Below are 26,480 nucleotides of genomic sequence, written 5' to 3'. Positions count from 1 at the left end.
GCTCCATGTCAATACGCGCCAGATGAATTTCGGCCGACGTTTTGCCGCGGCCTCCATTCCGAAAGTTAGTTCCGTTCGTGCGTTTCCGCGCAATCTAGTTTATTTGCGAATCGTGTTTATTCGCGTCTGCGATTAATTGGCCGCCGGGAAGCTTTAAAGTCGCATCGATCGCACACACAGTGACGGTTTAGAAGGGAAATTTTATCTCATTTGCAGTATTGATACGAATAATTTAATTAAACACGGATAATTTCATTAAAAGCGCTGTTAAGTCTCGACGTCGAATATCAAGATTTCTATAAACTATCGTGTTATACTTCTTATCATTCTGCTTCATTTGACAACATCATCGATTGAAATGAGCGCGCGCGTTAAATCTACGCGGAGAATTTCCTTGTTCAAATTGTCGTCGAATATTCCCCACATTTCATCGCTTCGTTCGTTTATGCGTGTATCCGTCTTCCCGCAATGGAAAGCAAATGTAATAGCGCGACTTTGCGACCATATGAGAGTATGCGAATACATTGTGCTTACATTTACGCGCATACCGGATACTTCTCTACGTCCACGCAAGCACATTCAGATTGGAATTTCAGCTGGTGTCTAGCGTGCGCAACGCGGATCTCTTACACACCGCGTGGTAACGCCACACTCGCTCGTAAATGTCGCGGTGAGAACGTAAAACAAAGTCCTACGGAAGTGAAGTAGATCGTGGTGCGAATACCATCTGAATTTTTCATTCTCTCTCTCCCCCCCCCCCCCCCTCCTTCTCCAGGTTACGCCGACTTTATAAAATACTACAAGGTGATAAAGCAAAGGACAAAATTTGAAATAATAGATTATCATGCGTATTTGTTCGTGCCAAGATAACTTTTTCAAGCGTTATTTTTTCGAAAACGAGATATATATATTATTTTTGTACTTTATATATTTTTTCACGTGAAATTCAAATGATGAAACTCCGCTACTCGTGCGCAATACTTGGCGGCTACGCGGCTTTTCCAAGAGTCGTAAACGTAAAAGAGGCGAAATCGGCGTGGAAATTTGGTGAAAAACAACCGATCTGATGCGCATCCCTGGATTACTGACGCAGTGAAAGAGAGCACGTGCACTCAAGCACCTTGAAGGGGTGCATTTACGGCGTACCGGAGATAACTCTCGAAACGTGCGCGGATGTGGATCAATTGCGTACCTTCCTCTCGTCGAACATCTCAAACGACGCGACGCAAAAGTGGGAGGCATCCGCGGCAAAAGACACGTAAAATGAAATCTTACGGAAATGGACCGCATCATGACGGCACAATCTAAATTCCCCTCCGTTTTACATCGCTCCCTTTCGCTACCGTAACAAACTACTCCGAGATCTTATCGCCGGCAGCCACACACTTGATTTCTACAGTTCACTCTTTATAATCTCGAAAGCTTTTACACAAGAATACATAAGAAATAAAATGGCTTTTACTATTTGTTCTCCGCCATTCCCTTTTTTCCGCATTCGGAATTGATTTCGTTGCGCAAAAAGCATTAATTTTCACGAAAGCTATCTACCTAGTTGTATTAAAGGATGTGATGACAGGGAAACACAATCGATTGTAATAGCATCGCTTGTTGTTAGAAGCGCGCGCGTGTTGAAACGCCATTGAAACCGCACAACACGGCTGATGGCATACTCGTGCTTAGATCGAGGTATGCTATTTTCAATGTTAAAACGCAGTTGCATGCGAAAGCGTTGTTATTCGAATACTCGAACAGTGTAAATGTCGGAAAATGATGCCGTTTTTAATTTTAGCGTACGATTCATTAGCTATTTTTTCCCATTTTTAGATATTTTTTTCTCGCGATGTAAAATTCAAATTTTTCAAATTATATGATTCCGGCGTTTTTCTACTTTTGTAATTCCGAGGGCGCACGTAACTTCACTATATCAGATGCGTGACTTCGTTCCGCTACGCCACTTTAAAGGCGAAGAATACGCTCGGCTTGAACATTATCGAGAAAATGCGCTTACAGGATTACAGGAAATAATTTCTAATACGGACGCGTGTGCGTTCGTATTGGGCTTCTTGTCGAGCCATTTAAACATTTCGAATAGCACGATGGCACAGCAGTATAGATGACTATATACGTGCCCGGCGCTTTCGAGGCGGTACGTGGCAATTCCCAGAGAGAGCGTAATCCCGAATGTTCGACGGTTCTCCGATTCGCACGATCGCGCAATTTGGTCTCGCGGAATGCGCCCACGTGTGTAGGTAGGCCCGTACGTTTATACACAGCAAAAGGTGTGGAGAGAGAAGAAGCGTCGCCCTGTCTTTATCGCCCCTGTAAATTCAAGGTCTCTTTGCAACCAATTTCAATTCTTGCGAGATATCTTTGTGTCTTCCTCCCGATTTCAACGCAAACTTGTCAGTGTGGATAATACTCTGTGAGTTAAACTATTAATATATATTTACTTGATTGAAGAGACATATTATAATTATATACTTTGCTGTACATAATCCCAATAGCCTTTTACAAGCACATTTCACAACTGGTTTGCGATATCTATAAAAATCCTTGGTTTCGAACAAGGACTCGATAAAAATATTATGAAGACAAAAAATCACTGACGACCTTGTGTGCGTTTGAACATAATGTATAAGCTTTATTGGCTCGAAAAAAACGGTATCGAAAAAAAAGTCTTTGTGCAGCTGATGTTATGCTAAATTTAACACATTGACATAAATGCAACGTTGAAGCGGCATTTTAATGTTGCGCGCAGTTGCATGGTTTCTTGTCGCGGAATTCAATTTCCGCTTTTCCGCGCGTCATTTGGTTATAACCGCGCGCGCGCGCGCATCCACGGCACAAAGTTCGTCTTGTCTTTTAACGCAAAGCAACGGAGCTAATTCCAAATTCCGCGAGCTGCCGCGCAGCAGACGGCTCTATAGGAATTTTAATAAATCCCCCCGCGTTACCCCCCCAGCCACGTATATACGCACCATTCGCGTGGTGATTCTCGTTCTCAGGATCGTCATAGAGCGGAAAGGCACTACGTCTCGGAGATACGGGGATAATTACGCCGATCCCTCTATGTAACTGCGGTTATATCTTTACCTCAAAGAAATATTTAATATAGTCTGCTTTTCGCGCTATATGAGCTGTGGTCTTATTCAATTACAAACTTTACTATTTAATTATTAATTTCTATTAGTAACTGTGCGCGCGTGTGTGTGTGTGAATTTACGTGCTTATCAACGCCAAAGTTTAAGAGTTTTATATTCATTAGGGATTTATCGGCAACTTTTTTACTAAAACTCGGAAACAACCATCTACGTCATGTTCCATTCGCATGTCCCAATCTGCACCATCTAATCCAAATGCAAAGGACCAGACGGTAGGACAGATAGTCAGGTTGACTTCGGCGTGGGTGGACAGTGTCCTGAGGGATAAGCCGAGAGTGGCTGGTGCCGCTAACCACGTTCGATAAGCGGTCAGGTCAGAACCCACGAATTCTCTGCCTCTTCCTCCCGTGACCTCTCGCGTTTTCGTATTCCAACGTCTGTACGTGGTTGCCTTCTCCTATCTGGAGAGTTGGAACTTGGCCGGACCGAATCGAAGACGGCCATAGCGCGCTGTGCCGCCATCGCGCCTTTCCGACACGCAAAGAGTTTGGATCGCATCCTACTTACGGTGAAATGATAATAGAGCCTAGCGGCGGATGCTCTCTCACATTTTTCTCTCACAAAGTTCCTCGCTCTTAGAAATCTTCAAAACCTGATTTATAAAAGAGAGATGTAAAAAAATTGAAATAAATGTCGATATGTAACTATCGCGATTTTTGCGCAGCAAAAACTTTTCTCGCACCTTCTGTACATGTATCGCGCCGTGTACAGACGGTCGTTCGCGACCGTCTACATCGCGCACAGCGGCACGTAATGTCACGAGACGTCGCCGGCGACAAATGGGATTCGTGCCGCGCCATTGACTGCGCCCGACGTACGGACAGATTAGTGTTAATGCGTTTTGTTGTCTTCCTCCTTCTCCCCGCGCGTGCCACCTGCCACGAAACCATTCGGATATCGAGGAGATATTCTCTCTGGCACGGCAACTACATCCACAAACGACCTCGAGGGCACCGGTGGATTCTGGTACTAGCGATTCCAGAGAGCCGGGGAATTACGCGAACCGGGGATTTCGCGGCGGACGTTGTTCCAACGGGTGCCGGAATCTTATCTCCGCGAGAGAGAAGCACGTTATCTCGGATAAATCCGTGCCCGTGGTATACGCGTGTTGTCCTGCCAGTGGGCGGACCGAGCTTCTCGGAAGAAAAATCGTGGTGGAACTACAGTGCATCGGCGCTCGAAAAGAAACTCTTGTCGCTGCGGAAAGTCGTTGTATTATTATACTCGATCTTTCGATTTTCCCTTATTTTCGTGCCACTCCTTTCACGAAACACTAAAGACGAGAAAGACGGCGATTCCGGCGAACGGCGAGAGGGAGTTGCCGATACAGCGTTCTCGTTTCCGTCTGCTATCCTCTCCAGCATCCGGAGACTGTATAACGAGATAAAGCGCGGCGATAAAATAATTTATCCGGCGGGCTAGCTAAGCGAGGAGCGAATTCCTCCATCGTATATACCGTCGCTCGTGCCCGAGCGAAAGTGGCATTCACCGACAGCAGAATTTTCATTCAACTTTTCGTTTCTTTAAGAGAGCTGCTCGTCGCCCCCGATATCTAATTTTTCTTTTCACCTTTGAGTAAAGTGCAAATACGATTTTTCTGTTTTCCGTCTTATCTTCGCCGCGTTATTCGATCAGCGGAAGCGCTATAACGACGCGGTGCATGCCACTGTGCGGTAATAAAAACGTGCGCACGTGCACGCAAAATACCAGAGTCGAATTACAGCTTTTGACATAGAAATCACGATTGTTGACGCGCTCGGCCGGATGGTTATTTTTTTTAATTTTTGTTTTATAGAAAAATAATATCTTTTCACGCCATGTCGCGTTTTCCGCCTCTTCCGCGTCCTCTCGTTGGCTAATCTAGCGTCGTTGCTGTAGATGCGACCGGACGAATGGAAGGAGATAAGAGACAGAGGTGCGAGCGCGAGCGCGGCGCGTGACTCTCATTGCGAGGTCCCAGATCGCCCGACAGATATCGACGTTCCCCGGCTTTTCCTCTATTTCCGACATACGATTTTCTTCCCTTTGAAGACCACCATGCGCAAATCTCTTCTTCTCGTCTCGTCTCTACTTCCCTCCTCGCGCCGCTTTCATAACCCACGGGAATTGTATAACGAGTCCCGATACGCGCGAATGATACGCGCGTGATACGGCAGCACACGCGAATGCGAGTCTCAAATTCTCCCTCTGAATTTATAAAGGACGACGACCGGGGAGTTAATCTCACGCGAAGCGGAACGAAGTGAACTCGGGACGCGGCGACGCGACGCGCCGTCTTCCCTCGCTTCCTTTCCTCGAACGATGTTCCGACGCGGAAGGAAACCGCCGACGAGACATCGTCGGTCGGTGCGGCAAAAATTCTGCGCGGAATTCCTTAAAGGCTCGCGCGCCTGTGCGCCGCGCACATTCGGGACTTTAGCCGGGACTCCGGTCTGCAGATTAATTTATGAGACGCGCACTTATCGGCGGAAAGAAAGGTATTACGGCCAGGAAATTGGAGTTCGCCTTCTATAAAGGGCATCGATCCGATTCGCCACGGTTCGAAGGATCTCTACGAGTCTGCGAGCGCGAGCTGCGTTTAAATAAAGCATTTTATGGAGGCCGTACACCGAAGCCGTGTACACTATTATATAGAAGAAGTTTTCCGACGCTCGCGGGGATATGGCGCACAAAGGCGCGCGCACACGGCTTCGGACGGAAGCGAGACTCTCTCAGAAGTCGAGAAGGATACGATGGTCAATAACATTTATATTACAGACTAGCTCGAACAGTTGTGTGTTATCCAATCCCTCATAGTTGTAGTTGCAAGAGCTAATGTAAAATAAATACTAATTCTCATAAGGGCTATATTCACATGTGAGGACGAAACGCCCACATGTTAATCTTACCTCGGGACGTACAAATGTCTATAGCGGATACACACGCATGCGGAGATATCGTATTATTCCTGCCACACTGAACTGCACTGGACTGCACTGGACTGCAGACTGCACTGAAACAGAGAGAACGGGACGTCATTAACTATCCCTCGGGACTTGATTTCATATGAGCAATTGCATAAAACTCTGTGCAGTGAAAGCGTGGTGTGCAATAACATAGCCACGAGCCAAATGAAACAAACATGGTTAAATAATGCCAAGCGACTGAAAAGCACGCTGCGACAATGGCAATAATTCCAACGAGGCAAACGGAAAGCGAGACGAACAATTCGGCAATTAAGCACATTTGCGACCCGTTCTCTTTCTTATGAGAATAAAAATAAACTTGTGCATTTTCGGAATAATCGGCAAAAGTAATCGAATCTTTTCCCCGGCGAACCTCGACGAAACATGTCTCTCGCGACCAGGCAGGTGAGCGAAAGTGTATTTGGATGTAACCGTGCGCTTCCAACCGATTACACGAATTTCCGATTATCCGCTGCGCGCGCGCTATTAGGAAACTTCGTACTTCCATATTCATCGATGGTCGCATCTGGAAATGGGAATTGGATTTTCCGCAAAAACCGTTATCATGTTGCTTCTGATCAAAGAACATCTATACATCGGTAATAGAGATGGGTGTATGGGATGTATCATATTAATTTCCAATGGAATATTTGCAAGTTATTTTTGAATTATTTTTTAATCCAATTAAATTTGACGTGCACCGCGATTATGAAACAAAGTTCTTCGCGTAATAATCAAATTTTTTGCCTATGAGTGAATATTAAGAGAGTGATATCCATTACGCACATCGGAATCCATTAAGGAAGTACGCGTATTTACATTTTCAGCGGCACGTATGAGCGGACATTATGGCTGGCAGATATTAGAGAATATTTACGACCCGATCTAAAGCGGTGTATCGAGCCAAGCCTGCTGCAGCCATGTCGCATCTATTGGTTCCAAGGGAAAATAACGAACCACGAATATATCGACTAGAAAGCTCTTCACCATAATTTATGATTTAGACGGGACATTATATGAGGAGAGACAATACAGACAATCATGAGTTTTGCAACGTGTACTTAGCGGCATTAATAAAATGATTGTAACATCGTGATATGAATTGCACGGCGACGAAAACCAAACAGTTGCAGTATATCGTATAATGATTTTTCTGACAAAACGCTGTTTTATGTCTCAATTCCATTTTCGCAGTTCCACTGTAAATACGGCTAGACAAATAAACGGTTGAAAAATTAAATAACATTAAAAAGTTCATCTTTCGCGCTCTGCTTTTTGATACATATGCATACAGTGGTACGACAGGAGGAAATAGAGAGGGTGTAAAGGAAACACAGTTTCATTAATTCGACAGACTTTGCAATTTTTCAAATAACATTTTGATTGACTTTTACGACGTTGCGTTAAGCTTTTTAGCTTTTGTATCCGTGGTTTATCGATATTCCGGATATTACGCAGTCAAACAACAAAATGTGAACAGCGAATTTTTATCTTGCTCCGAAAATCGGAACGGTATCGTATTTACCTTCGTCGGTGATATATCGTCGCTGGCTGTGCGAGCAGCTGCGCTCTCTGCGAGTCAACAGGGAAAGAACTCTAGTGATCAGTGTGAAATATATCGCCGAAACGGCGACATTACCCAAAATCGAGGATTTCGTGGATCCACAGGCACACGCGCGACATACGCAAGGATTTATTTACATCTTTAGAAGGACGTAACCACAATCCAGACGTAGACGAAAGAATACTGAAGAGAAAGAAAAGGAGCATTTCGGACGTAAAGTGTGTGTTGAAGGAATAAAAGACAATGCGCAAGAAAATGATTGTCAATTTGGAGCCGTGCGTACGCTTAATCATTGAGATATTTAATATTCAAACTTCATAACTCTCTCGCGTTTACCACCCAACATTTTGCACAACGAAAAACCTGCCGTCGCACCGTCTTAATATAACGGCGTTTATAGCCACGCCGGCGGTATAAAACTTCCGCAGTGCACAGAGTCGGCAGGAAGAAACGCGATGAGCTTCGCGCTCCGTTACCGTTCCCGCGCTAATATAAACGCCATCTCGGCGGTGTAAGCTCCTCGTGCACCGAATGGCTGGCGCAATTCTTCATCTCGTCCGAGGCGCACGAGTGACACTTAATTGCCAGTTTCTTCGGCTCGCGCTCGTCGCCGCCTCCTTCTCCAATGGCTTTCTGCGACACCGCGCGGAACCGCGGCGGATCGCGAGCGAGCATTCGCATGATGAACGACCGAGACTCGTTCTCTGACCACGCGAATTCCGCGGATTCGCAGAATTCTCCGGGCAGCCGCAAAATTTCACGTTTCTCCGTAGACATTTGGGAAACGCGTTAATCATTGCCACCTGCCTCGTCCTCGAGTCCCGGGATATAGGAGAGGCGCAAAGAGAAAGCGAGAGAGAGAGAGAGAGAGAGAGAGAGAGAGAGAGAGAGAGAGAGAAGGGGGGAAAAAAGCGGGAAGGAGAGAGCTCCTCGCAGAACTCGCTGTCCTCCGGCTGAATTCCGGAAGAGCGATCGGCTGTCACGATTACCGATCGTCCCGGGTCTGTCCGACGAACGTGAGAAAAAAATAAAAGGACGGAGGTACCTTCTCTCCGTGAAGAATGGCCATCGTTTCGTGCCGGGTCTGAATCCCGTTAGCTTGCGGTCTTAACGGATGTCTCGTGAAAAAGATATGCGACTGTGTAGAGTGCGTATCGCAGGCGCTAAAAGTTGCGTTTACGCAAGATAAAGTCCTGTCGCAAAAGTCTAATCACGCGGAGAAGCGAAATTATCACAAAGTGTTTCGCGATTATATTGATCGATGGCGAGCGGAAGAGATATATTTCGGAAACATCTTTCAAACTCGCGCTTTTAATCCCTCTGCGGCTCCTTGAGATAAATCACATCGTCGGACGGCTACGGCTGGCGGAGAAAGGCGAAATTAAAGAGAAAGGGAAGATTTTATACATCTGAAACTTAATACTTTTTCATAGGGCAATTCTTCTCATGGTAATTAGTCCAATCTGACCTCTTTTCGGCCGCGATATCTCACATCGGAACACCGGTACCTTTCTTCCGCGTTAAATTCTGTCGTCGCTAAAGAATCGTTCCTGATTGCGCTCCCAACGCTCCGCACCGCTGATGCATACGCGACCATTATACCTACATATGCTGCTTAGTCGGAGTTTCTGCATCATTTGACCACATTGAGTACATCGTGTAACAAGTATTTTGCAACGACTTAGCGCAGTGAAAGGATTAAGTTTATAACCGAGTTTGTGAGGATTACCAAGTTATAGTGCGGCCCGTTGATGCGGACGGTTCATTCATACTGCGAGCTTTATCGTCGCTAATTGAGATCTCGATGGACCAACTCCGCGCAAGCTGCTTGTTGGCATTGATAGATGATGGATGCTCTACCTATGGAATCATATGTCGGAATCGACGCGCCGATCTCAAACACCTCGCGGATATTGATTCAACGCGAAACAGTAAAGAGGTGAATGCGCCATTTCAATCTTTTCTCAATAAAAATATGAATGCAAATTCATTAAAACGCATGAGTATTATTTTATCGATGATCAATGATTCTCAAAAGACCGTTTCGTTAATTCATCCAGATGTTTTTCCATACATTCAAGAATCCACGGTGAAATGAGCCGATGCGGAAAGTAAGCGAGGTGCAAAGATTAAATATTTCATTGACTTTAACGCGCTCGCCCGGCACCGCCCGCCGCATAAAACACGTTTTCTCCACCGCGCCGACCCTGCGCCATTCGTCCGCGAACTTTTTCTATTCTTTCCCGGTTGTACGCGCGAAAGAGACGAGCTCATCAGCTAATGGAAATGGCGATCGAACGTTGGAAACGATATCGATCAAAATATTCGGCCGTTGCGAGGCGAGGCGACTGGCCGCGACGAAAAAAAGACGACCGGCCGGCGTCGGCGACGATAAACGCGCAGAGAATGCATAGTACGAGTTAAGGAGGATAGTCACTGCCTCTTACACCGACAGAGGCAGAAAATAATACAATTATAATTTACGAGATGCAAACAGCACAACAGACAGATACGCCGAACAGGGTTGCGTCGAACGGCAGACGAGCACGGGAAAGGCAGGGGAGGGGGGGGGGAGAGAGAGAGAGAGAGAAACCGAAGAACGAGAGACGACGAGACAAGTCGGGCGGAGTCATCGGGGAAAGCGGCGACAAAGTGCGACGACGCGGTGCGAAAAGCCGATAAATCAGCCGACCTAGTCGGAATTAGTTACCGTTCCATTTTGTAGCAACGTTAAGTAAGTTGCCTTCCGTTCCGTCCTCCTCCTCTTCCCTGCTTTCCTTCCGCACCTGCCTCTGCATCTCTCTTTCTCTCTCTCTCTCCCTCTCCCTTCTCTCATTTCCTTACAGGTTCCCGGTACCCTTATCTCCTGTGCGGCACAGCGGAGAAGCTCGTCTGCTCCCGCTTCTCTGTCTCGTTTCCTCCTTATTTCTTCAACGGCGGATCCGGCTCGTTCTAAGACAAAATCACCACCAGAGTATATATATCCGCGCTGCGCCAATCTCGCGGAATTTCCCGGTAAAGACCATGTTGGTCTGTTTCCGGCGTGCGTCATGCCCCCTTTAACTGTCGTCGTGTCTTATCGATGACATTAAATACCGTCGAAGAGCGCTGGAATCGGCCGCCAAACCGCCGATTGTGTCTGCGCTGGACATCGTCGATCATATGTTACGGCGAAAAATTCATTGTAGCCTTTCCCACGGATTTCGCGTCAACTTTTGTTTCGCCCGCAAGATTCAAGCGTTTTTGATTACCGGCTCTTTCTGGCAAAATTTCGAGGGAAATTGAGAAAGGAAATCCTTTTGCAAAGGATTCAATATCGTCACAGATTTCTTAAGGATGTTGGAATCCATTGAAATATTCGTTTTCCATAATAAATAGAGCTGTGCGGTTCGCTCGCGTAAAGCGAGCTTTCAATTCTTTATAATATTTATGAAACATTTTTTCGTCCATTTTGTTTTGTCGAAACAGAAAGAGCATTTTTATAAAATTTTCCTCGAATCTCACATGACAAACATCGAGCTAGATATTAGATTCGTGCGTAATTTATAGTTTTAGATTTATAGATAAAATTAATAGTCAACTATTGACCTTTACCGAATAATAAAGTATGCTGAACTTGCGAGTTCTCAAAGGTCACTTAACGCGCCTGCAAACGATAAACGAGCTGCTCGCTAGCCAGTAAAGTAGGTGATAACCTTTTTCTAGGCCGCAGGCTACATCTTTTTTATCTTCATCTATTCGTAGCAGCTATTTGCGCCGCTGGGAGGAGACACAAAAGAGAAGAAAAAAAACGCGCGTTAAAGAGCACTTAGCAACGCTTATGCAACGAAGTGCTATTGTCTGGAAAGCTGCGTAATTAATCAATTATCTTACGTACGCGATATTGTGATTCAAAGTAATTTTTACTAGTGGCTTTCTTTTATTTCTAAAAACATTCGGTATCGCGGCAAACTAATGCCACGTGAAAGATTGATCGACGATATCTTTTTCATAAGACCATAACTCAGCTTTGCATTGAATATACGAATTGTGAAAAATTTTTCCTTGAGTGCGCCTGACGCGTTTACGCTCCACGAATGCGAATTGAGTAAGATTTGCAAATTTCGAGGAAAAACGAAACGTGGATTTTTGATGGTTTTATTTCTGTGTAATACATACATACATATACATATATACACGCGTCCTTCGATATCGGGCAACTGAAGAAAGCAATTTTTCATCGCGGCATCATCGCTTCGGAGTGATCGAGGAAAGGTGTTTAAAAACTCTAATTTAAAGTCTGAATGAAATTTCACGGCGGACGACAAACTTTTTGCAGTCGTTCCGCGACTACTGCCGCAAGGGCGCGGTGCGCGCACGGATGTTCGTGTCGTGGTGGTTACGCCAAAATGCGCAAGAAAATATGAACGTTCATCATTCGAGCGGAACCGGAAACCCATGCGGATATATCCCCGGTACGGATTCTGCTGAGTGAGGGGCGGATATAGGGTGGGCAGAAGGGAGAAGGAGTTGCTTAAATCTGCGGAGTTGGGACAGGACTTACCGCCAAGACGCGGCTCGCAAATGGCGTTCAAATTAATTTCAACAAAGTTCGTAAATTATTAATACCCGCCGGGCCGGCGGCTGCTGACTCGGTTGTTCCCGGCTAAATGTGCTGTTTAATTAGGAAATCTGCGATTTGTGGTAAGACGGGGATTGTCAACAATTTTACGTTACGTTGCAGAGCGCAATGCTACCTTTTCGCCCGCTGACCACCGGCTGTACCATGCAGATAGATTGCGGATATATATCTCGTATATATATCCGCCAGTGAAACGAGCTTAAAACTATTCCGACAACACGACGCGACGCGTATCACACCGCGTGGTGTGTTTGCGCCCATTTCAATTACTCGACGCAGCGTGGAAGTTTCTAAAACAACACGGTGAAATCGTCACCATACGCCGAATGCTTCTGAAAGTTCTTTTCTCGCGAATAAAGCGACAGCGTAAAATTGCGCTTTAGATTAGAGTATCCATCGTGGCGTTTCACCAATTATTAGTGTGTGTGTGAAACAGTTTCGGACAGCTCGCGCGCCGTCGTAACTTTTGTACGAAAGTTGCACACAGAAATTCCGCACAGTACCGTTTTCTCTCCCGATATCGTTCCTCATACATAATATATGACAGTTTACATAAGCAACGATCGCTATTCTAAAAACCGTCGATTGCCAATCTTGCCGGAACAGCTCCACGTCTGACAGCACAATATCCTCGCGAGTATAGAAATTGATCGCTGTAAGTGAATTCGTTCCCCAAATATAACGGGAGACGTACTTGGAATATTTGGTGACTCTAAGAATTTTGAGAGGACGGCTCATGAATGCAAATTAAAACGTTTGCCGCTTCTGCCGCGCATCTCCTTCCTGGTCTTGCGCTATTTGGCCTCCTTTATAAGCGATATTCAAAAGTCGATAACTCGCTGGTTACTGGCGATATTTAAATTAAAAATACGATAAGCAATGTATGAATTATTGAAGAAAAGTCTGAAAAATTTTGTTCAATTTTTTAAATTGTCAATTGATAGACCGGTAGATTGATTAATGGAGAGACAATTGTCCAGAGATCGGACAGCTAATCTACATCGACGCAATTTCATAGAGTTAATGTATTTTTAATCGAATATCGTTAAACGTGGTCAACATAGCTGCGCCGAGCAAAGTGCCATTGCATACTATTTTCACGATATTAGATGCCCGCAAAATCGTAATGTCCGCTTCTACTTTCTTTATTTTTGCGTGGTGCGCATTCTCTCCTAAGTTTCCCTGCAAATATATATATATGGCGCGACGCACGATGCTCAACAATAAGAAAGCTTTAGACGACGGTGGCCATTACGGCACAGCATAATGCGCATTTCCAGCCCAACATTTCCAATAACACCGTTCAAGTGAGAATTATGCATTGAAGAAACGACCAAGAAATGGCGAAGAAAATTAATGGAAAAATGCACAATTTTTCCATTATTTACTGAAAGTAAATAATGTTAAATTTGACAGACTGTCATGTTCGGGGAAACGTTCGCGTGGCCTCAAATATTCAGCCGATGCGCATAACACACGTCAAGCACATTACTGTAGGCATAAGTCTCAGAAACGGAAATCGAGCTAAAAAGGACGCTAAGAGGAGAGAACGGATCAAAAGGGGAAGAACTTGAGCACAGTACGAAAGATATTTCCAATATTCTCGTAGCAACGCAAAGTTCGAGATAAGTACGCTTCTGATACAAACACTCATACAACATTCATGACTGACGACGACGCGACGCATTGATACCTTGCGCCTTTCCAGTTTCAGTGCATCAGGTCCTTGTCGTATCAAGACTGCCTTTCCCTCTCGAATGCAACCGTTAAAAGCGGCACACCGGAACTGATACAAATATCTTTTCTCGTCAACTCGAAGCCGAAAAAGAAATATGTGTGTGTGTGTATGTGTGTATATATATACAAAGTATATATATATATATACGTGCACGAAGATCGTTAAAGAAGCTAGCTGGCCGAGAGATATTGCGTTACTTTTTCCAAACTCGATAAAGGCTATTGTCGGCCCTGGTGTCGGTGGCTTTGAGTCCCGAGATTGCCGAGCAACGGTGACCCTGTCCAAATGACAGTTTTATCGAATTTCTATGGTATCCCGGCCTGCGTCAACACATTTTCGCGCAGGTATATCGCGCAGCCAACGATGAATTACGGTCCTCCCGTATTTAGCAATGTATTATTACATCCCTAAGCCGGCTTTTCCGCGTCCCGATTATACACATCGCATAGCAATATTAATTACCCCTAGTAGTCGCTGAACCAAGTCAACGATAAGTTAACACTCCCCGAACGCGGTGGCCCGTATGAGCAATTTATATAAAAAGATAATTCCCGATAATTATTCTACCTACAATTGTGACAAGTGCATTCAACAATTTGTCAAAATTGTGTAATTTTTAATTTCGTTACAATTTACCAGGCGCATAGGTAACGCGTAATTTTAATTCGTTGAACGAGCAACATGCATTTTACAATTATATTACATAACTAACAGTTTACGGACGAATAGACATCGCACTGTTTACTATAAGAGAGAAAGGGAGAAAGAGAGAGAGAGAGAGAGAGAGAGAGAGAGAGAGAGAGAGAATTCGTGGGAATCGCGAAAATATATTCACGAGGAAATATACAAGTACGCACGTTTACGTTCGTAACGCCAGGGGTTGCCTAATGACGGCATTTCTTCGGGAGATTCATCTTGCGAAGCGCACCTCAGCGATTCTGGCGTTAAATTACGGAAAGATTAATAACTGTCGGGAAGATTAAAGCGTAGAGACTCGAAACGAGTATGCGCTACAATCGCGGTACCGTTATACGCGGCAACGCGGGTTAAGATATTTATCACATTAAATAATTTCGTACCTTGCTCCTTGTGAGACTCGTTCAATCTTAACGCTATGCGAATGATACAGATTCATAAAGACGGGGTGAAACTGTGAAAAGAAATGCGACAAATCTAAGTGTGAATATCTGTTTTATATTATCATTTTAGTTTATTTTTTAATAGATGTAAAATAGATCTTTTATCCCAAAATTCACTCGTTATTATTCACACACGTCGAGATTTTTTCTCCATATTTCTTGTCACTTGTCTTTCCTTCTCCGTCTTTAAAAATGTGATTTAAAAAATGTGTCATGTATCCCAATTTGGAATATTAATGTAACTAATATGCACATGTCATAATTATTATCATATTTTTGTAGTCTTTGCATGATTTTTGTGGAATACGTCCTCGAAAATGGTGTAAAGAGCCGGTGCTCGTTTACATATTGTTTTGTAATTTAATACAGGCAACACACACACACACACACACAAGTATTCATAATTTAATTCGTGCAATATATCTTTCCATGCAAAAAGTGAGTGTTGCGAAAGAAAAAACTGTCGCGTAATTTAATTGGCCTTTCTTCCTCCTCTTTCGGCGTGCGTCAATTAATTACTTTCGTTACATTAGTTTTTTATTCGTCGACTGTTGCCGCTCGTTAAGTCACCACGCGTTTCTTTGTTACAGCGTCACTCTGCGACATGGTTTACAACAGCGATTCAACGAAAACGGGCATAGTCATGTCGCCGGGATACCCGAACCCATATCCAGCCAGGACACATTGTACATACGATTTCCAAGGAAGAGGAAAAGAGCGGGTGCAAGTGGTATTTCAGGACCTGAATCTGTTTCATTCGCCGAGCGATCCAAATGAGTAAGTTTATTTAATATATCTTTTAATGATAATTATTAAACGTCTGCTATTAGCGCGCAGACTAATTGTATCCCGTGATAAATTATATCTATCGTGCGGATACATCTGGAATGATAAAATTTCATTTGTCTCGTCAAAGGCACGAGTCGCCGTATAGCCGTGCAATCGATTTGAACGTCGTGTATGTGCCGCATTCGTACGGTACCGTGTTTTCACGAGTGCATGCAGCATCATTGTGTTTAGTAACAGTGCACTCTTGCGATACATATCATTGTGTCTAGTACCCTTAGTCCATTCTTACGACACAAAAGGCGTATGCTACAAGGTACATTATGTATCTACACGCGTATAACAGACGTCGCCTACTCCGCCTTCAGACCCCTACGAGCCGGAGTACGATAAGTACAATCTCAAATTTTCATGAGTCGTCTTTCCCCCTCTCGAAAAAGGACGTAAGAGGTTAGTATTGCTCTGTGTTGTAAGTTAACATGTTCCAGCCTAGTGCTTTTCGCTTGTAAAAATCGTACGATGCCGAAAGTGCGGGAAAACCGCAACCAACTCCAATTTAGCGAATGCACGATAAAATTGTTACCTTGGTTGGAAATTTCCGAATTGTTGCGACACATCGCTGCGCACATCGTATATTTCTCTACCTCCCAGGTCAATATCCATTCACCTAAATTTGTCCATTCGTATACGCGAAGCTGCACGCTCACTTACCAATGATAGTAATTTTATTTAAATCCCGAGGAGAAGAGTCCGAATCCTTACTTGCAAAAATCTGATCGACCTTTCGCGAGGGCGAACCTGCACTCGAAAGTTCCGCAGTGGAGCTCGACCGAGGGCGTCACCCTCAACATAGAGATTGAAGAGGGAATCTGTCGTCATGACCGAAGAAATAGATCGGCATAGGAAATACCGCTGGGAAACGCCGCTTGTGATACAATGCTTCTCCGACAATTGTGCTCGCTGCGATCACTTATCCTCTCATTCATTTTCCAGGCGGCTGGTCTTAAACACCATTTAATTAGCGGTCGCGCGTACTATTGAACTGACGTTTAAGTGGCACTTTCCCTGTTCCATAATTGTCTGTCGTGCATTTCGCGAGAATCAAGAGAGCTTCTCTGTCTTTAAGATGATAGTTACGGTCAAATAAACTCCGGCAACTCTCTACGATCGATATAATGCGCAGGTGAATAATGGCGGTGATACCATCTCGCCTTTCTCTGTACTGCTAGTATATGAAGTGACAAAGTTCTGGATAAGTTCATTCTCTCGCAGTTATTAGCATAACTGAAATTACATTTATAAAGTTATATAGGTAAATGTAGAGATTTTTCACCCATAGTAGAGAAAATAATATTCACCGCGCTAGAAAATAATATTCGAAAAATGCGTCACGAAGCATTTTCTGCATTATAATGTTGTCACATGTAAAGTTTAAGAGAATATCCTAGTCTCTGTAAAACTCTGTAAAAGTGGTCTGGTTTTTAAGAATAACGAAAATTTGAAACAACACAATTTTAAATTGCCTTTTAGTTCTTTTCTGTGGAAAATGTTGATTTTAACACAGTTGTAAAACAATAACTTATTCAAAGATACTACAATAATTTTCCTCTCGCTCCACATTATCGCATTTGTTCATAATAGACGCTTCATAATACTATAGCGTATCTGCTGGTAATGCCCACGAGTGCATTCAAATGCTAGAGGGGTTTCTTCCGAATAGAACGTTGGAGAGCTCCGCGCCGACATCTGATTTTCCTGTCCAGTTTCCTTCCAATCATCCGAATGGATTGGTCGAAATTTTCCTCCAAGCACATGGCCGCGCATTCATGCAATCGCACCACACAAATTTGCTTATGTACGAAATCACTGCACATGATCATACAACATAGGCCTGCCTGAATAGCCAAATAATATTCTTTACCGTGCGTTATGTGTTGGCGCTCACTTGCTATGTCTTGCAAATTGTAAATTGGCTGGTTAAAAGCCGTCCATTGTGGATCGTGCCCGCAGGACAATTGCATAATTATGATACATTAAACCACAGCACGTTGAGCTCAAATAGAAGCCGCACATAATAGGAATGCTCAAACAGCAAATGCAGCGAGGGAATAAGGCTAGTTTTATACGAAAATGGATTCAACATGATTATGCTTTTAAAGCTTGCCTTATTATTCCATCGTAAAGAGAAAAAAATAAACAATTTTTTTCACATTTGGCAATTTGCAAAATATTGTAGTTTTGTAACTTGATTTAAATTGTGCGTGTTTCGAAAATTGCTTTCTCTGATGTTTTAATCGCATCTCTGGTTGAACATGTATCGTGCAACATTACATTATGTTACATTAGTTAGTCTGTCATCAGTTTTGCAATCACATCAAATTCACATCGTTTTTTTTTTCTCTTAAATTATATTAGTGAACATTGAAAAATTTAATACCGATACAACTCTGCATTTAGCATTATATTTCAAAGTAAACTTAAATACAAGCGCTACTTACTTGTATATATTTTATCGAATATGTAGTTTTGTGCACGTGTGGCTTCTTTTTTATGCTTCTCAAAGAGCAACATTTGCAATATATTTGCTGATAAATGCTATGCAGACTTCAATAACTAAATTATCTAATATTGGTCCAGTGATTTCACATACATACAAATATTTGATCAAACTGCGCTCTCTCGTCTCTCTATATTGGTACTAACTTTTATATTATTGTTCAACATGTCTAGGAAGTCTATTAATATTCAAAATATCAATATTCAAAACAACGATGGCTGGATATTATCTCGACCATCTATTACGATTTCAAGCATTGAAACATCGCATTATCGATGAGAGTGATTAGACGCTTCGTAAATTGTTCACAGTTGATCGCAGTCACTCCGGTATTTCTAACCAGACAAAGCGATTGCACGCGATTGCATGCGGATAATTTCCCCGCGATGGACAACAGTGAGTTCTTGTGTGTTAAGAGTTTTCGAAAGTCCAGACTCGAGAGTGTCAACCCGGTGTCGAGTTATCGTCCAAAGTTTGCCAGCGGCGCCGTAAGCATGGAATATAAAATTGCACAACGCGCGCAACGTGTTGCAAGTACATGTCCCGCTGGCGTACCGGGACAAATACATCTTGATTCCTCTGTTCTAACGGGACGTGAAATCAGAAACGAATGGAAATACGAGTTTCCCTGGTGGAGGAGCGTCTTTTGTCGAGAAAATGAAAAGTTTTTCCTATCGAATATGTTTTGTAACGGTGATGGGGGCTGCGTTCGAAGCAATGCTAAAACAACAGTGCGCGATAGTTGATGTTTAACAATTATACTAAATGTTTAACATCGCCCAAAGCGATTGTCGCAATAAGAATCGCTGTTTTACATCCAACATTCATAAAATCACAAATATATGTTTTTTTATTAAATATCCGCAATATATATTTCTCTAACATTTACATTTCTCTTTTATTCTTTTATACCATTACATAATATTATATGATAAAATAAATCCGCGCGAGAGGCAAGAGATAATTTACCTGCAATTATTGTAATTATTGAAATTAATGGAAATGGTGGCTTCCCACAATAATTATCACGCTTGAAAGTATCAAATTTAGCTGCTGCGCAGCCGCAAATATGTATTAATTAAAATTTGTTTCAAAAATTTTTATGTAAAAATATACGCGCGATATAACCCTGGGAATGACATAAATATATTTTTTTTCTTATTTGTTACAGCTGTGGCGGAGTGGATTCACTGGTGGCATACGTTCATATAGACGGAAAGAAGGACAAAATAGACTCGTTCTGTGGAGAAACACCACCGCGGCCTGTCATGAGCAACGGTCCGCGACTTTCCTTGGAATTTCAGGGACTAACGTCATCCCGCCATTCGAGAGGCTTTAAAGCGACATACTCTTTCATAGAAAGTAAGTGCACGATACATCGTCTTTAATAATAAGTTTCCCACCGACATACTTTACGCAACTGAATAGAAAATGAAGTAAGAAAAGACTACATTTCCTCGCAGTGTAATTCAAAGTAGGTAAATCTTCCAAATGGAATCCTCCCGCATTCGCATGAGCGCATTTAGATTTAGACGTACATTGTCCTATCGTAAATCGATCAGAAGTGTTCCGGTCCAGATGGACGACGGGCATCATCGAGAATAACTTATCGATGCGGAACGTGTTCGCGGCGCGAGATCAAGCGCGTGACGTACGATCTTATATATTCGCCAACGGGGCACGGAGCGCCCCGTATTCCGAGCTTTTCTCCTACGGCACCTATGTCCCGTCAAAATTTCAATTTCCGCTCAGCATTCTATCGCGATAGCAATGCGTCTCTCCTTGTTCCGCCGTTTATCACTCGATGCAGGTGAGCTCGGATTGTAGCGCACACGCGCTACGGGCGGCCGGTAGCGGAACAAATGGATCGCGAAGTGTGTTCATATCTTGCTCGCGAGACTTGTTCGCGGATATCGTAACGCGGAGAAAGTCAGAGAGTGCGCATCGCGAGCGCGTACGCCGACGAAAGTTTGTAAGGAGAGAGACAGAGGGGGAGGGTGCAAATGCACAGAAACGGAGGTCGGCAATCGGTCTCAAATATCAAGCGGAAAGAGGGAGGAGGGCAACTTTGCAGTACCGTCAGTTAAAGGATGAATATCGCTCGATTATGCCGGGTATTTTATCGTCCTCCGGCTACCATCGGGTAGAGAGTCGAAAGTTCGCGCGCTATCGCATAATTGAAACGCAGCAAAATGGATCCTGACCTATTTTGCAACGGCGGAAAGAGATACGGCGGCGAAGTTCCGGCAAAGTCTCCACCGCGGCACCGTATTATGAACGTTAACGGCAAGTTTGAGTTTAATTTTTACGAGCGCGACGTAACCCCCTTGCACTTCTCAAACTTCGTGGCTGAATTATCGCGCTAAGGGAGAGATGCGGGTACGTTCTTCGGGGCCCACATAAATAGACTTCGGAGGATCCTCGAGAAAGAGACGGGGATCGGTTCTCGCAAATCGAAGTAGGCATTCGGCAATCGAACTGGAACGGACACCGAGAAGAGATTCGCAGTCGCGCCATCCTTCGCCTATCTCCTCTCTCTCTTTCCTTCATCCGGCAAACCAGACGCGGGTCTCACTCCCCAAACTGTCACAAGCACAACGATGTTCACGGCGACGAATCGATATGACGCATCTTAGAAAGGACCTGCCGATCCCGCAGGAATAACATTCTACGCGCTGACTGGGACATTTCCTTCGGGGGCCGGATGTCATCTCGGACTGATATGTGCGTGTCAACCGAGTCGCGCGATACACATCCTCTCTGTGTAGCGTCTCTCTCTCTCTCTCTCGCTCCTTCTCTCGCTATGTACTTTCCCGCACATGCCCGAAATTATCCCTGATAATTGCAACATCATAAGAAGAAGTCGCATAAGAAGAAGTCGCGACAACAAACACTAATCTTGCGCTCTTTGTTTCACTGTAACTCGACGTTACGGTCGACATCCGTGACAATAGCAGACGGATAATCGCGAATTATGCCGTAATGACAAACACTTTGTTGCGAACGCGCACGCGCGCGCGTTTACGAAGGGCGCGAGATTTATGACGTCTACTCGGCGCAATCCGCCCTTCTTGCAATTAGTTCCGTCCTCTGCCACGATGGTAAATTAGACTCCCTCTTAGTCTAAAAAGCGAGTCTACCTCTCTCTCTCTCTCTCTCTCTTTCTTCCTTTCGAGATTGTCGACCGCGCGAGAGAATCTATTTCGCCGCCTCTCCGAATATCGATCGCGCCTTATTTTCTCGCCGACGCGGCGTGGCGCCGTGGACGATGTCGCGTCAAAGCATCGACGTTTCTCAACGCGGAGACTTATCGCTACGTCGATTCGCAGTCGTTTAGTTACGGAGACGACGCACACTAGGGGACATCGACCGGAAGTTTCGGAATTCGGTCGAATGGGCCAAATATCTGTCGACAGCAGCAGCGACGACGGCAAGCGACATATTCTTCGCGACGCGGTTGAGCGAGAGAACTCGCGACTCGTCGAACGAGACGGTGACGGATTTACGAATCCATCGCCGGCGACGAGAAGTAGGGCATCGCTTTTGGAAAACAACGTCGGTCGTTGTCGTCGGTCGTTGTCGTCGGTCGTCGCGCTTCGGCATTCAAGTATATACGCGCATCCCGTGTTTGTCTCGCGTTTTGTTACGTACGTGTCCATACGCGAGCACTTGTCCCCCGCCGCCGGCATCAAACGTTCGAAACTTACGGGCGTATTAGCGGTAACGCTTTAACGTAACCTGACGTATTCCACTTTCGAACTTTAGAGGAGTTTCCACGCAATATTTCCGACGCAAACTCGGCAAAGTTGATGCGGGCGCGTCGTATTGTTGCGTCAAGACACAGCCAACAAGCGCAATGTCTCGCTTGGTGTTGCGCGCGGCCAGTCGAATCCGCAAACTTCGATCATCTATTAACTGCTTGATTTTTCGAGCGAATCTAAGCCCGCATCGATGACACGTGATACTAGATATACTAGGACGTAATACGGAGCGCGGATAATTTTGCAACGTATAAACTTTAAAAGACCTTAAAGAAAAGTTTTACGTCTGCGAAACACAAAACGCGATGGTCAAAAGGGAAAAAGAGAAAAGGACAGATTCATACTGCGACCCTTTAAATACCACCTTGGAATAGACCGTTTTGCATTTCGGAAGTTATTCCGCGCGAATAGTAAAACGAGGTGCCGGAATCGTTATCGTTGATTACAATTGCAAAGTTGGGTGGGGGCCGGCAGGCCCCCTCGCAGGAAGGAAGGAAACGAGACGAGGGAGCTCGGCGGCCGAACACACTCTCGGATACGCACACCCGCGCCGAATTGCGAGACGGCGGTGAATCTTTTGTCATGTAGATCGCCAGGACGATTTTAACGACAGTTATACCCCTCGAAAGTGTGATAAACAGCCCGCATGCAACCCGTATAGGTATGTACACAACTCGAGACGGTCCCGTTCCCGCCCACGGCCCCACATCGGGATTTCGGGATAGAAGCGTCGTGTGTGTTGGAGTAACATAAATTGCCAGCTCGTATATACTTGAACATTCTTCTCTTCCACCGTCGGGTATTATAAAAGTTCTCGCGAAACTTTATCAATTTTACGGATACGCCACGTGTACTGGAGAAAAAAAAGAAGAAATGAGCGAGCGTTTACTGCCCCTTTCTTTCTCTCCGTGTTTCGCTTTCCCTCCACTTCCTTTGATCACTTCTATATATGTGAACACGTATATGTACGTTGTTGCGCGTACGCGAGTATCCGAATTCGTACATATCCATTCGCATATACAAGACGTTATCGAGCGAAACGATGTTTCCAAAGACTGCCGAGCTGTAAGCTTCCAATTTCGATCTCGCTAAAATAGCGTCTTCAATAACGGTGCAAAAGTCCTTTTCTGGATTACGTTAAAAAATCAACAACAAACAATCCGCATTGGCTTTTATAGTTTACAGCTTCGTGCACAATAGATGAAAAAGATGTCGGTTGATCGCCGACTGTATACTGGATTTAAAAAAAAAAAGAGCCAACACGGCTCGTTGCACACAAATACATATGATAAACAATGTCGTAAAATCGATAGAATAATATTGACGAGTATTCAAGTATCCATTACATTAATATAATATAATGGAAATGTAGCGGTAACTTTTGTTACACTTGGCATGTATCTACGAGATTACATATCGCTTTCATCGGGATAAGAGAAGCAGCCCGGAGTAAGGTGGAGAAATTTTCCCGTCTCGACAACCTTGAAAAATTGATGCCGTAGGTCGCCTCAGCTAGGTTTATCGGGGTAACGGGCAACTAAACGTACCATTTTATTGGATTCTCCGCTCCCGTCCCTCACAAATACCGGAGCCCAGGCCGTGCTTCCGTAGCCGTGCGTGAATCTCAATCGCGGAACCGCCGTGGCGAAACAAAATAGGTTTCCCGTCTGCCACGTAACTCGCCGGTTACGGAGATTCGTTCGACCGGCACACAATCCCGGGAGTATCCGTGATATCAAAGTTCGAAGTACAGCGGACGTTGTCCAACAACAAACATGGCGAGATTGTTGATCCATGTTTGCTCTTCCAGCGTGTAACAGCGTGCGTAGTTATAATATTCTATAGCACCGGTGCATAGTTATACAAAGTGCCTAGCCTAACTTCTCCGCGAAATTTGAAAATGTTTTCAAATGCGTAGTTTCATCATTATGTTTAAACTAAACTTTGTGCCATCATTATTTGGTTGTACAAAAGTTATGCGAGAAGCGTATTTTACAATAGTTATTAATAACTTAGTGATTAATTTAATCATTCACGATTGAATTTTGGAATCAATTAACAATTAGAAAAGTTTTCAAACTCTACTGATAAATAGAAAATGTATTTCTACACTATAAGATTAGTATTTTATTACGGTTAGCTCGCGTAATTCATCGTCCGTTCTGTCTGTCAGTGTTCTCGTCAAACTGCAGCGCAAACCGGTGCATCGCGGTGTTCAAATAACATCCTGTAATTTCCGCAAAAATGTACAAAGCGCGTACAAACGTGACGGTCTCGTTACTTTAACTCCCACACACCTCACGTAATCGGGGAGGGAGGTTGCAGGAGAGAGGGACATTGCTTGTTGCAAACGCGAAACAAGCGGTGCGACCGGAAAAAAAGCGTACCGAGCGCAAAGGGCGGGGTCATCTCAAAATGAAAAACGTTACGTTGAAATGCGAGATGCTAGCAATACAAGTAGAAAGAACCATCGCGTCGGTGCCGGCTAAACTAACAATATGGGGACTTTAATTCGGAATAGATGTCATCGAAATAGATGAGTAAATAGTATGCACAATGAATGTAAAATAACATCGATTGAATACCTTGTAACGAAATACATATAACAGCCCTCAAGACTGATGGAGGCATAAATGAGCGACAATTTGAGCACTGAAATTATGGATAATTTATTTGTTAAATAACATTCGATGCTAAATATTCGATAAACATTATAGACCCATCGTGTAACTATTTGCTCGCGGGTATTAATCCAATGATTCCCTGGTAATAAACATCGGCAATCCACTAGCGCATCGATCTCGGTAATTCGCAAGAACATTTCGGAAAAGCCGTTTATTTATGCCCTCTATGTCGATATAATATCATTGGAAAACTAAGTAATATTGATTTATTCACTCCATACTGTAATGCACTCACTCCAACGCGGGACAGTTTATATTTTCTGGCACGTTGTCGGTAATCATCGAAATAAAATCAGCCAATTCATAATTTGAACGATGCGTTGCGTTCACGCAACGCATATCTGACAGCGCATATCCACACCGCGGATGAATAACTCGATCGATTAAATTATAATACATTAAAATGTCTCTCGCTGGAACGCTTTTTTCTCCCGATTACAAACAAATTCAACCACTTTCACAAATATTCAGTGGAAAACATTATTTCAGTGAAAGCAATGTTTATCATCAGCTTTATATACGAATCTGATAAATCATCTGGTTTTTTTATTCAGAATTAATTAAAACTAATGTTTCATCATCTCGTATAGTCAGTCTCTTTCTGGAATTTCTCTAGTCTCGTGCTTTTGATATACAGAATGTTGCAATAATCGTAAAATAATTTTCAGTTTAATTTCAAATAATATATACTTTTATCTCACAATCAGTTATCAAGATATTTAATATTAATAATTCTGAAATTGCAAAAACAGACTAATAAAAAATAAATTTGAAATTTCCCAAGAAACTCAAGAAACCCCCCAATACTCGAGAAAAAAATGGAGAATGCTTGGGGAACTCGATAAATCAAGCTTCTTGCTTATTAACGATATATTGAACAAGTGAGTAATTGTTGAGCAATTTCGCAATTTTGCAAAGCATTTCTTGAGGTTCCTTCTTATATCGAGTATACATTATCCGTAATACAACTGACAAACAAAACATATTCTTATCGCTTTTTTTCAATGGCGATCGCAAATGATGCACATTCGTATGCAAACTCAATTTATTTGATAAAGATTCCTAAAAGAGAAGATAATAGTAATTTATAATGTATAATCGAAACAGAATCTCTCAGCGAAGTAGAATAATTCAGTGTAATCATCATTTGTAATTTAAAGATGCTACATTTTGAAGTTCGATATTCGCGTGTTTTGGGATGCACTGTTCCAGACGTCGCAAATGAATATCGGATCACGGCCATGTCCGATCGAACATAACACGCGTTATCCGACGGTGCCCTTAACCGCGCGTTACCCGTCGCGAGCTATCGGGATATGTCATAAAGCGAAGCGTGACCGTGTCATAAATATCCGATTCTGACGTCAAAATTCAACGACCAATCCCTACGGGAGATAAATTGCGCTGCGACCAGAAACGCGCGCTGCCGCATTAAGGAATTACATGCGTAGGACACACGCATCAGTCACTTCGATTGATTGCGTAGAAAGAATATACGCTACAAAAGAGGAGAATCGCGTAAAA

The 26,480-nt window shown here is 43.7% G+C and overlaps 1 protein-coding gene across 1 annotated transcript in view; it reads left to right on the top strand.

The window, feature by feature from the left end:
• LOC105677279 (suppressor of lurcher protein 1) overlaps window positions 1-26,480 on the top strand; it is a 225,563-nt gene that overhangs the window by 182,527 nt on the left and 16,556 nt on the right. Inside the window, exons 9-10 of the mRNA XM_012375792.2 lie at window positions 15,759-15,945; window positions 19,683-19,873. Of these exons, the coding sequence (XP_012231215.1) occupies window positions 15,759-15,945; window positions 19,683-19,873 (378 nt within the window). The remainder of the gene's footprint in view (window positions 1-15,758; window positions 15,946-19,682; window positions 19,874-26,480) is intronic.

Source organism: Linepithema humile, chromosome 4 (assembly GCF_040581485.1).
Source record: "Linepithema humile isolate Giens D197 chromosome 4, Lhum_UNIL_v1.0, whole genome shotgun sequence".
NCBI classification, from domain to species: Eukaryota; Metazoa; Arthropoda; class Insecta; order Hymenoptera; family Formicidae; genus Linepithema; species Linepithema humile.
The sequence above is the reverse complement of the archived record's forward strand: the minus strand, read 5'-3'. Positions and strand labels throughout refer to the sequence as shown.